This window comes from Salmo salar, chromosome 02 (genome assembly GCF_965601325.2).
Source record: "Salmo salar chromosome 02, fSalSal1, whole genome shotgun sequence".
NCBI lineage: Eukaryota > Metazoa > Chordata > Actinopteri > Salmoniformes > Salmonidae > Salmo > Salmo salar.
Genome location: NC_138292.1, coordinates 50073692 through 50086252, shown reverse-complemented (window position 1 = coordinate 50086252; position 12561 = coordinate 50073692). Strand labels below are relative to the sequence as shown.

The 12561-nt window shown below is 41.4% G+C and overlaps 1 protein-coding gene across 1 annotated transcript; it reads right to left on the bottom strand.

The window, feature by feature from the left end:
* Window positions 1–3770: 3770 nt before the first annotated feature.
* LOC106584899 (DNA-directed RNA polymerase III subunit RPC6) lies at window positions 3771–12425 on the bottom strand. Its single transcript, XM_014170556.3, has 9 exons — window positions 12266–12425; window positions 10181–10298; window positions 8864–8931; window positions 8678–8745; window positions 8192–8304; window positions 7875–8018; window positions 7392–7499; window positions 5048–5239; window positions 3771–3977 (listed from the first exon to the last, which is right to left on the bottom strand). Exons 1-9 carry the CDS (start codon window positions 12322–12324, stop codon window positions 3900–3902), a joined length of 948 nt encoding a protein of 315 aa, XP_014026031.1. The 5' UTR covers window positions 12325–12425; the 3' UTR covers window positions 3771–3899.
* Window positions 12426–12561: the final 136 nt, after the last annotated feature.

Below are 12561 nucleotides of genomic sequence, written 5' to 3'. Positions count from 1 at the left end.
CAAGTACATCACATTTCCAGTGGGTGCTCTGCTACTTTTGAAGTTATGTCACATTGAATGGGGAAAATGGATTCAAAGGGAACTTTCTCTGCTGGTGATTTGCTGAAATATGGATTGGTTAATGACATATGTCAATTTCTATGGGTCATATCTTCAAAAGTAGCAAAGCACCCACTCTGGAAATGTGACGTGTTTGAAGAATATATTGTTCCAAACAATGTCTAACAATAAGCTATATCAAAAAGGGTACTTTTGAGATATTAATATTTTCAATGTTGATTAAATGTATGTGAAAAATGTAATTTCAAAATTGACTACATGTTTTAGAGCACACTAAAGAGTATAATGAAACCAATATGGCTGTATCATGTGCGGTTCACCGATCATAGGTGGCTCACACGAGGTATAGGTCTAAAAAAAGGGTTTAAAAGTGCCACTTTCATCATGCTTTTCTTAGAAATGGTTTGTGATGCAAATGTAAAAATCCTATCAAACATCCCAAAGAAGTTTCTATGTGAGAATTGCCATAATCTGAAATAGCACATTTTTTGAGTGGCTATCCTGCCGTGGAATCACCCATTTTCAACCTTTACTTACTTATACTTCATTAGGTATTAATAGTTAACTTGCTGTCCTGTAGATTCTGGATATGACCTGCCTGTTGAGAAACATGCCTGACCCAGGTTTGTAGAATGAAGTTCAATATTTAAACCCATTCATTTTGGGCTTCCAAGTTCATTACTGTGAGGTGCTTGTACTGTATTTTTATTTTTCTAGTGACAGCCAGAGAGTGCATATGGCTGCCATTCATGCAGGAGAAGCTCAAATGTGATGAGGAGACTGTCATCATTGGCCACAGCTCTGGGGCAGCTGCAGCCATGAGGTAGGATAGAGATTAAAGAATTTGAGGATATTCCTCATGCAAAATACTCTTCCTTTTTGTGCATTTGAAGTGATTATACCTAAATATGAGGTACCATGCAGGTATGCAGAAACGCACAAAGTGTTTGGCCTCATTCTGGTGGGTGCCTATACTTCCGACCTGGGAGATGAGAATGAGAGAGAGTGGCGAGTTTACAGTTTTCTTACCAGTGTCACTTCCAATTAACTGCAACAACCACTTTTCTAATTTGATTCCGGCATTCAGGTTGGATTAAATCTTAGAATTGGGTATTTCAGAACTGAAAAATGTGATTCTGATCATTCGGTGTGTAGTGATGAAAATCTGGATAATCTTGATCCCACTGGAAGGGTGTATTTAGAAAGGTATTATAAGAGACATTTCAGAGAAATTAAAAAAGGTTAGGGTTAAATATTTCCATTATGTTAAATTGACTGCAGTACAGGTATGTGGTCAGTTGTTGTATTGAGAAGTGTCAAATAAAAGCATGTACTTACAAGTGATAAGAGAAGCAAGCCCCATTTATATTAATATCTTTATTAATGTAGTTTAGTAATCTGTAGTAACATTACCTGTCCAGTACATGGCAAGGTGTAGGCCTTTTCAAAGCACTGAAAATACAGATTTTGTGATGTTGAGATTTTAATGTCTGGATCAGAATGACCCTATCCAACCATTTTCTTGCTCAAAATTACCCAGGTTGATCTGATCCTGGATTGCAAAATATGGGGTTACAGAATCCAGATCATTATGAAAAACTGGACCCAGGTGTTTAGACTAGCCTAGTGTTCATTTCTGAATTGGGATACAAGAGTGCCACAGAAAAGCTGCAGTCAATAGTGTCCCTAAATGTAAATCCCCACTCACCAGTCGTTTATCCATCCCCCACCTCGAGTCACTGAAACAGTGGTCGCATCCCAGGCTGCCTATATTGCAGTCAGGTTGTGCAGATTATCATATCGTAAATCATATTGAAGTAATTGGTTTAATGTACAACTCCATTTCTTCATTTGTAGAGATCAATCAAATGAGGAAGTAGTGTTTGACATTGCAGAGACCCCATCAATATAATTTAATGTGCTGATAATCTGCGACTGCAATGTAAGCAGTTTGGAACACGCCCGTTAGGTCTCCCTGTGTATCTCTTCACTCAGGATATTTTAGCCGGCCATGGGAGCGGGAGCAAATGAGAAGAAACGTTGGCACATTGTTCAGTTTGGCTCCAAGGATGACCCCTTCCTGCCTTGGGAGGAGCAGCAAGTTGTGGCCGAGGGCTTGGGCGCGGAGCTGCACAAGTACATAGAACGAGGAAACTTCCAGAACACAATTCCCTGAGCTCATTGACACAGTGAGAAAGCTGAGGGCAGCTGCTTAAAAAGCAGCAGTTGTCCGCCATTGGAATAAGAAACACAATGAGGACAATAGCCCAATTACAATTCTCTGTTCAGTTGCTCCCTTCATTCTGTGTCCCTCTGGGGAATCCTCATGTGGACCCTTATGATTACGATATGGATATTCCAATTTAACAAGTGTAGTTCAATGTCATCAACGTGCTTATCCTTTGCTCCATTACTTTGAGTGCTCTATGGAAGACTCGCCAGTTTTGATTCACCTCTGTTTCCATCAGTTTGAAAGTTTCAAGCAAATATTTGAAGAGTCGCCTACATATGCACATTTTACTGACAGCCGTGAGTTTCCATCAAACTGGCTCCTTGCGAATAAAATGCTGTGTAAAGATGTTTTTATAACTAATAAACAGAAGTTCTATGTATTTCCATCCCTTAACTATGTTGATGGTTTTGGCACAAAAAGCCTGCGACAAACAGCATGTGTGCCCACTCTGATCTTGGCGCTTGCGCTCTAACAGAATATACAGACAAATCATTAGGGTAATCACTTGCACATGCTAACATCAAACTCAGGTATAAAAACACATGCTATTGGGACCCTTCAATCCAACACTGCCAAACAGGAATAAAACTGATTACAGTGATCTAGTGTACCCAAATTATCTACATCATACCACTCCTTTTCTTCAATCAGATTGAGATCCATATAAGGCCTTCAGAGTCATGAAGGAACATACCACAGTCAGCCTTACCAGATCCCTGTGGATCTGAGCCAAAAGCCCTGAGATACTTCATATTCCCAACAATCTTCCAAGATTACAAGCATGGGATTGTCTGAAGCACTACCCTTCAATCTGTAAGCAAGGGTTTTGTAGCATCGTCATAACGCTCAGTCTATTTAAGAGTTGCCTCGAGTGATCTGTTCTTGCAGACACACATTTTGATTGCAAACACATTACACTAACAGCTTTAGTTTAAGATATTTTACCTTTTTCGGTGTTTTTGGTGAGACTTTGCTAGTGTCTTTTCTCTTACGTCGCTCCCCAGAACCTAATCGAGCATCTGACAAAATTACGGAAGATTTTAGTTCTGGGCTAGATTTTGCAGACATTGCAGGTAAAACCTTGAATTTGTGATTTAGTTTTACTTACGACGGCAAGGTGGAGATGACCATCATCGCGGCCAAGGAGGGCACTGTGGGCAGTGTGGACGGACAGATGAAGCTGTACAGATGAAGCTGTAGTTGCTATAGATAATGGTGTCTACTAAATGACTGACTTGACCTTTGAAGCTAAGAAGGTTCATTTTGAAACGCTGTCTGACAAAAAGATTTAGGCTATTGCAATGCTGTGCTATATCATGTGTGCTGAAGAAGTAAAACAATCTGTTTATTTCCAGCGCAAAAGGAATGCTCTTGAAAAACTTGTCCATCTTCAACACTTTCATAAGTGCTAGATGAAAATGTAACGGCAGGATACAATTGAGCTTGTTACATTTCCAAGGAGAGTAGACGTTCTAAATCAGTCTTAAAATATTTATTAAGCCCTGTATAAATAAAACTATCTTCAGATGCATCAAAGGTTGCTAGAAAAAAAAAAAATATACATGAAACTTTCTCCACAGAGAAACTAAACAAGCCAAGTCACTGGTCAAAAGTCCAGCCACTCTGCCATATACACACAGTTAGAGGGGGATATCTCGCCTCCTTCATGACAGTCATCAAACACCTAAGAGAAGAGATGTAAGTAAATGTACACTCCTGGAAGAATCCTGCATCATCAAACCTACATAATACTTACTTTCCCTTTTTCTAGCACTTCCTGCTGGCTATCTGGCTACAGGTGAAGTACTTTGAATAGAATTGGTAAAACACTTAGGATCATGCAGGTCTCCTTTTTATGCAGGTCTCCTTTCTTTCTGCCAAGCCCTAGGTCAAAACATGCCTTTCTAGTATTTGACGAATGACTGGGCTCTCCAATGTCCACACTAGCATACCACTTACGGCCAAACTATACAGGGCATGTGTGTTTACGTGTTTTCTACACGCGTCTCTGAAACTTTCTCAACTGATAAAGTGGCTGGCGCTTTTGATTTGTGCCTCCATTTGCTGCTTTTGGTGCAGCAAACTATAAACAACGCTAATGAAGGAAACCACAACACTAGTGATGAAGTTTGGGTGTTATACACAGTGTACAAAATATTAGGAACACCTTCCTAATATTGTTGCACCCCCCTTTTGCCCTCAGAACAGCCTCAATTAATCTGGTCATGGACTCTACAAGGTGTCAAAAGCATTCCACAGAGAGCCATGTTGATTCCAATGCTTTCCCACAGTTATCAAGTTGGCTGGATGTCCTTTGGGTGGTTGACCATTCTTGATACACACAGGAAACTGTTGAGCGTGAAAAACCCAGCAGTGTTGCAGTTCTTGACACAAACCACTGCGCCTGGCACCTACTACCATACCCTGTTCAAAGGCACTTCAATATTTAGTCTTGCCCATTTACCCTCTGAATGGCACACATACACAATCCATGTCTCAATTGTCTCAAGGCTTGGAAATCCTTCTTTAACCTGTCTCCTCCCCTTCATTGACACTGATTGAAGTGAATTTAACAAGTCACATCAATAAGGGATCATAGCTTTTACCTGGTCAGTCGGTCATGGAAAACAGTGTTCCTAATGTTTTGTAAACTCAGTGTATATCCCGATTGCAATGTTTAATACCAAGTGATATGCTGGTATGGATATTGAAACAGAGCCACTTGGTTGCTGTTGCCTGTGAAGGGGGACTCACCGGACAGAGGCCACAGGGCGCCTTGACCAGGCCTGTGGGCTGGATGATAGGGTTGACCCCTCTGTACAGCTTCATCTGGCCGTCCACACTGCCCACAGTGCCCTCCTTGGCCGCGATGATGGTCATCTCCACCTTGCCGTCGTAGATGAGCGTGTTCAGAATAGTCTCAATGTCCTCCAAAGACAGGTCCACCTGCACAAAGTGCAATATTCAGACTTACAACGTCCATAGGAAATACAGTTGAAGTCGGAAGTTTACATACACTTAGGTTGGAGTCATTAAAACTCATTTTTCAACCACCACAAATTTCTTGTTAACAAACTATAGTTTTGGCAAGTCGGTAAAAACATCTACTTTGTGCATGACAAGTAATTTTTCCAACAATTGTTTACAGACAGATTATTTCAATTATAATTCACTGTATCACAATTCCAGTGGGTCAGAAGTTTACACTAAGTTGACTGTGCCTTTAAACAGCTTGGAAAATTCCTGAAAATTATGTCATGGCTTTTGGAGCTTCTGATAGGCTAATTGATATAATTTGAGTCAATTGGAGGTGTACCTGTGGATGTATTTCAAGGCCTACCTTCAAACTCAGTGCCTCTTTGCTTGACATCATAGGAAAAAAAATTGTAGACCTCCACAAGCCTGGTTCATCCTTGGGAGCAATTTCCAAACACCTGAAGGTACCACATTCATCTGTACAAACAATAGTACGCAAATATAAACACCATGGGACCACGCAGCTGTCATACCGCTCAGGAAGGAGACGCGTTTTGTCTCCTAGAGATAAACGTACTTTGGTGCGAAAAGTGCAAATCATTCCCAGAACAACAGCAAAGGACCTTGTAGATGCTGGAGGAAACAGGTGCAAAAGTATCTATATCCACAGTAAAACGAGTCCTATATCGACATAACCTGAATGGCCACTCAGCAAGGTAGAAGCCACTGCTCCAAAACCGCCATAAAAAAGCCAGACTACGGTTTGCAACTGTACATGGGGACAAAAATCATACTTTTTGGAGAAATGTCCTCTGGTCTGATGAAACAAAAATGGAACTGTTTGGCCATGATGACCATCGTTATGTTTGGAGGAAAAAGGGGGAGGCTTGCAAGCCAGAGAACACCATCCCAACTGTGAAGCACAGGGGTGGCAGTATCATGTTGTGGGGGTGCTTTGCTGCAGGAGGGACTGGTGCACTTCACAAAATAGATGGCATCATGAGGGAGGAAAAATAAGTGGATATATTGAAGCAACTTCTCAAGACATCAGTCAGGAAGTTAAAGCTTGGTTGCAAATGGGTCTTCCAAATGGACAATGACCCCAAGCATACTTCCAAAGTTGTTGCAAAATGGCTTAAGGACAACAATGTCAAGGTATTGGAGTGACCATCACAAAGCCCTGACCTCAATCCTATAGAAAATTTGTGGGCAGAACTTAAAAAGCGTGTGCGAGCAATGAGGCCTACAAACCTGACTCAGTTACACCAGCTCTGTCAGGAGGAATGGGCCAAAATGTACCCAACTTATTGTGGGAAGCTTGCGGAAGGCTACCCGAAATGTTTGACCCAAGTTAAACAATTTAAAGGCAATGCTACCAAATAATAATTGAGTGTATGTAAACTTCTGACCCACTGGGAATGTGATGAAAGAAATAAAAGCTGAAATAAATCACTCTCTCTACTATTATTCTGACATTTCACATTCTTAAAATGAAGTGGCGATCCTAACTGACCTAATACAGGGAATATTTACTAGAATTAAATGTCAGGAATTGTGAAAAACTGAGTTTCAATGTATTTGGCTAAGGTGTATGTAAACTTCCGACTTCAACTGTACACAGCAACTGTATGCTGAAAGGTGAGACTGTTACAGTTGTTACATTTGACCCCCTCACATTGTACCCTTTTCACCTTATTTGTACAGAGTACCAACCATACTGTAATGAAACAGCAGGGAGCAGGTCTCGAACCCTCAACCTTCTAGTCCGAAGTCCAGCGCGCTATTGACTGTGCCGCAAAAGCATGCTCGAGCGGCAGAGTCGATATCCACGCTTATAAACCAAGGTTCGTTACAATACTTTGTTGGCTCTGATATTTTCTTTTCGCATGGACCTTTCCAGCCTATTACCTGCAACTATGGCAGATTCATAACCAGGCCAATGCAGACAGTACAGCTCTGTTTGGTCAATAGTGTGAAAATAGTAATGTGGACAATTATGCCCCGGTCCTCACCAACCAGTGGAGGATTCCACCCTGGTCTTGACAACTTTGGCCGTTATCTGCAAAAACGTGACAAAATTGCGGTCAAAACCCGAACAGAATGTCGCCAGCAGCAGTCTCACCTTGCTGATGCCGAGTTCACAAATATACTTCCACACTTCGTGAGAGGTGGCGAAGGAGCTGTTTCTTTGCACCATGGGGTTCTGCTTGCTGTCCCTCGCCACCTCTGCCTAGAGGGTGACAAACAAACCAACATGAACGTAGAAATGATGTCCTAATAAACTCTTAGTTACCAGATAGCCAGAAACAACTCTGGCTCCAAGTTATAGGCTATGTCAACCAGCCCTGCATTTAGAATTGGAAGAATTTTAGGGTGCATTCCAAAACAAATGCTAGTGCCCCAGAAGCCGTATAGATTTTCTTTATGGCATAATCTATTAGATTGAAGCATGCTTCACACTGTTCCCAACATTGATGTGCTCATATAAAATCAGTTAATTAGTAACTTATTTCCAAACATTTACAGTACAGAACACACCCATTTAATTTCTGTGATTTGTCCATTGTAAGACATTTGTCCCACTCCCATTCAGTGGACCCCTCACCTTACTCTGAAGGAATTTGAAACACTGCTGATTGAGAACCTCCACAAACTCAGACTCAAAGTCCTGGTCACTGTACCAGGCTCCCCCAGTCACCGAGCGGTCTGGCTGCAGGTTGTATAGCATGTAAACCTTCTTCTTTGACGCCTGGACAAACAACAATAACTCCTTATAGGTGAGACTAAACACTTACAGAGTTTGCATAGCTTGACTGCTGATGCATTCATATTATTAAGTGGTACTTTCCTTGAGTCAACCATTTATCTCTGGTTTTTAAAACATGTATTTTAGAATATTTTAGTGTTTGGCGCTCGACTCACAGCCACTGATTTCACAGCCTTGATCAGCTTCTTGCTCTCTAGGTTCTTGAGGATCTTGTTGATCTCTGTCAGAGGAAGGTTGCTCTTATATCTTATGTCCCTACTCCAGATCCCTGTGTGAAAGCAAGAGGACAGTTCATGAATATACAAATGGAAAGAACATTTCACAAAGAAATACAATAACAGAAAATAAATGTTGTGGTGGTGGATACTGTGAAGTGTCAAGTGTGAACTGGGTGAGTTGGCCAGGTTTGAATGGACTTTGAATGGACACCCAAAGACAACACCCATGTCTTACCCCCTAGCACTTGAGTAGATCTGAGAGGATTGGATAGATGTAAACAATATGCGGAAAATGTCACCTAGCCTAGGGAAAGGTGAAGCATTTGCTTATACCTATCCAATTCCGTCTGATCTACCCAAGTAGGCTACCTAAGGGTATAGGGCTAGGGTGTTGTCTGGACAGGACGCCTCTGAAATTCCTACCTTTGTTTCCTGCATCCTCAATGACCTGATAGACCAGCTTCTCTTGATTGTCAGAGCCTTTCATTTTGCTTTGGGACATAATAAAACACAGTTAAAGTTCCCAATCATCCAGAAATAAAAGTCCTTCCTAAAGGCTTCCTTAAAAAAAAACATTGTTAAATGTTTAATGACGATGCTGACATTTACCCTGCTGTCTGGGCATCCTTCATGCGGTATAGAAGTCCTGAGCTGTTTCGTAGAAGGTCCAACTGACCCTGTGTGCACAAAATTAAACTTGGTTACAACATTCCCATCCTCAGCATTGCGCTGTCAACCAGAACTATTGAGCCAATGTTTGGAAAATCTGATCATTAATGAACACATGGATCCATCATGCATCATGTTCTTTACCCTTATGTTTTTGTTACTGACCAACATTTACATTTGAGTCATTTAGCAGACGCTCTTATCCAGAGCGACTTACAGTAGTGAATGCATACATTTCATACATTTTTTTTCTCCGTACTGGTCCCCCGTGGGAATCGAACCCACAACCCTGGCGTTGCAAACGCCATGCTCTACCAACTGAGCCACACGGGACTAACATGAACATGAGGTCATGACAACATTATCATCCAACCATATTACGACAGTATCATTTATTGAGGATAATTGACAGCTATCGTCATTGGTGACAACATTGTGATGTGACAGATGATAGCCTAATCTATTTCAACTTGACTGGCAGTAAAGTGCAGAGTCAGGCAGCCCTCAGCAGGAAAGCGCATTGGTGGACATTCTGAGTAAACTGCCTATATTCCTATTTGCTAATGCACACTCCTTAACTAACCTGTGTCTACCCATTTTAAAAAACACATTTTCCCTTTAATAGGAATACAACTTTTGGCTATAGGCGTACATTCACTTTCAGTTTTATGCATTCTGGCTTTCATGCAATGGAACAGTGAATTAATCTAACGGAGTCCCCTTTCAGAAAGTTGTTTGAATTGCTTCAAAACATAATATAGGGGATTCATAATTTGAAAGACAAACAATAGTGGTCTATAGAAAAACTGTTGAAAAAAATCCATAGGCCTACAGTTGAGCAACGCTTACTAAGAAATAAGTTATCCATGCCAGGCCAGCTTAATCGCTCCATGCGAATTGGCCCAACAGTATATCCTCCTACCAGGCCGATCACAAAAGCTTTAAGACAAGTTAGTTTAAACAGTGTATAGCCTAAGAAATTGTGCTAAAGTTGCCACTTTCAAAAATACACAAATTTAAGTCGTAGGCATGTTCTAAGTACATAATCACGATGGAACTAAGGTTGATATCGCCCAACCCTAAATGTACAAATCCACTCAACGTACCCATGACAGTGAGATCACAAACTCCTCTGTTTGTGATCTTGTCAACGCCTTTCTCATTGTCAAGCCAAACATGTTTGGCATGACAATTACATAACGAGTCGTTAAGAGAGCAGAAACGGACTGGCACCCAGGCTACACCTGTGCCACTTACCAATGACAGTAGTCTGTTGATGGCCATGGCTCTCTGTTGAGCCTCCAAATTAGGCATGTCATTCTGGATCACCTGGTCTGTTATTCCATGAGGGAACTGTTGACAGAGCGCCTTTATCCTTTATAATATAAAAAGTATAATATAACATTACATTAACGTTAGTTAGCAACCTAGCTAGTCAGGACATCAGATTTACTATAAGTTCAACTATAAATGTCTTACTGCTTACTCATAAATTAAGATTGATGTAGCTAGATAGCTAGTCTAACTAGTAGATGAAGATCATTACAGTAGCTAGTTCGTGTATTATACAGTCGTGGCCAAAAGTTGAGAATGACACAAGTATACATTTTCACAAAGTCTGCTGCCTCAGTTTGTATGATGGCAATTTGCATATAGTCCAGAATGTTATGAAGAGTGATCAGATGAATTGCAATTAATTGCAAAGTCCCCCTTTGCCATGCAAATGAACTGAATCCCCCCAAAACATTTCCACTGCATTTCAGCCCTGCCACAAAAGGACCAGCTGACATCATGTCAGTGATTCTCTCGTTAACACAGGTGTGAGTGTTGACGAGGACAAGGCTGGAGATCACTCTGTCATGCTGATTGAGTTCGAACCTGCAAGGAAACACGTGCTGTCATCATTGCTTTGCACAAAAAGGGCTTCACAGGCAAGGATATTGCTGCCAGTAAGATTGCACCTAAATCAACCATTTATCGGATCATCAAGAACTTCAAGGAGAGCGGTTCAATTGTTGTGAAGAAAGTTTCAGGGCGCCCAAGAAAGTCCAGCAAGCACCAGGACCATCTCCTAAAGTTGATTCAGCTGCGGGATCGGGGCACCACCAGTACAGAGCTTGCTCAGGAATGGCAGCCGGCAGGTGTGAGTGCATCTGCACGCACAGTGAGGCGAAGACTTTTGGAGGGTAGCCTGGTGTCAAGAAGGGCAGCAAAGAAGCCACTTCTCTCCAGGAATAACATCAGGGACAGACTGATATTCTGCAAAAAGTACAGGGATGGGACTGCTGAGGACTGGGGTAAAGTCATTTTCTCTGATAAATCCCCTTTCCGATTGTTTGGGGCATCCGGAAAAAAGCTTGTCCGGAGAAGACAAGGTGAGCGCTACCATCAGTCCTGTGTCATGCCAACAGTAAAGCATCCTGAGACCATTCATGTGTGAGGTTGCTTCTCAGCCAAGGGAGTGGGCTCACTCACAATTTTGCCTAAGAACACAGTCATGAATAAAGAATGGTACCAACACATCCTCCGAGAGCAACTTCTCCCAACCATCCAGGAACAGTTTGGTGACGAACAATGCCTTTTCCAGCATGATGGAGCACCTTGCCATAAGGCAAAAGTGATAACTAAGTGGCTCAGGGAACAAAACATCGATATTTTGGGTCCATGGCCAGGAAACTCCCCAGACCTTAATCCCATTGAGAACTTGTGGTCAATCATCAAGAGGCAAAAACCCACAAATTCTGACAAACTCCAAGCATTGATTATGCAAGAATGGGCTGCCATCAGTCAGGATGTGGCCCAGAAGTTAATTGACAGCATGCCAGGGCGGATTGCAGAGGTCTTGAAAAAGAAGGATCAACTGCACATTGACTCTTTGCATCAACTTAATGTAATTGTCAATAAAAACCTTTAACACTTATGAAATGCTTGTAATTATACTTCAGTATTCCATAGTAACATCTGACAAAAAGATCTAAAGACACTGAGGCAGCAGACTTTGTGAAAATTAATTTGTGTCATTCTCAAAACGTTGGCCACGACTGTACAGTAACGTTAGTTAGCTCACTATAGCTACATGCATCACTGTCATTGTCAAACTTGTGGGACTAGGAGTTAAGGGTTGAAAACATTGGCTGAATGAATTGAAACGCCTTCTTCAGCAGATTTGATTAGTTTTATAAGGCAGATTTAAAAGTATCTAAGTCCCTTGGTCTATGTCTGGCTAGCTAGCGTTAGTTGGCCAGATGTATCCCATTTGAGCAAGTGAAAATAGACAGCTAGTTAGCTACCTAACTAGATTGCGAGCTAGCCTATGCTAGAGACTTCTTGACAGCGACAAACCTGTTTTCAATGTCTACAGGATCTGTGGATTCTTTCTTTACTTTCTTCACGTCCGCCATCGTGGAGAGTTGTACAATATTATATAGGTAACGTTAGCTAGCTAGCAATGCAATTCATCAACAATTGAACATGTGACTCTGAATCCAAGTCGCATTTGGGTGGCTATATAGAAGCCTGGAAATTGACTTTTAAAAACGTAGAAAATACCTTTCACTGTAGTAGTTCAATTCATTTATAATTTAATTTCTTTCCTAAGCCTATTGTCATCAGTATTTCAGTTTTTAGTGAGTGATTTG

What these genes read in the sequence shown, in the direction of transcription:
- LOC106584899 (XM_014170556.3), bottom strand. Translation starts at nt 12,324, where the DNA reads ATGGCGGACGTGAAGAAAGTAAAGAAAGAATCCACAGATCCTGTAGAC. An exon ending in TCAAATTCCTTCAGAGTAAG is followed by an intron (nt 7,500 to 7,874) that starts GTGAGGGGTCCA and finishes GTCACCCTCTAG; the next exon opens with GCAGAGGTGGCGAGGGACAG. An exon ending in CGCCCTGTGGCCTCTGTCCG is followed by an intron (nt 3,978 to 5,047) that starts GTGAGTCCCCCT and finishes CTCTTCTCTTAG; the next exon opens with GTGTTTGATGACTGTCATGA.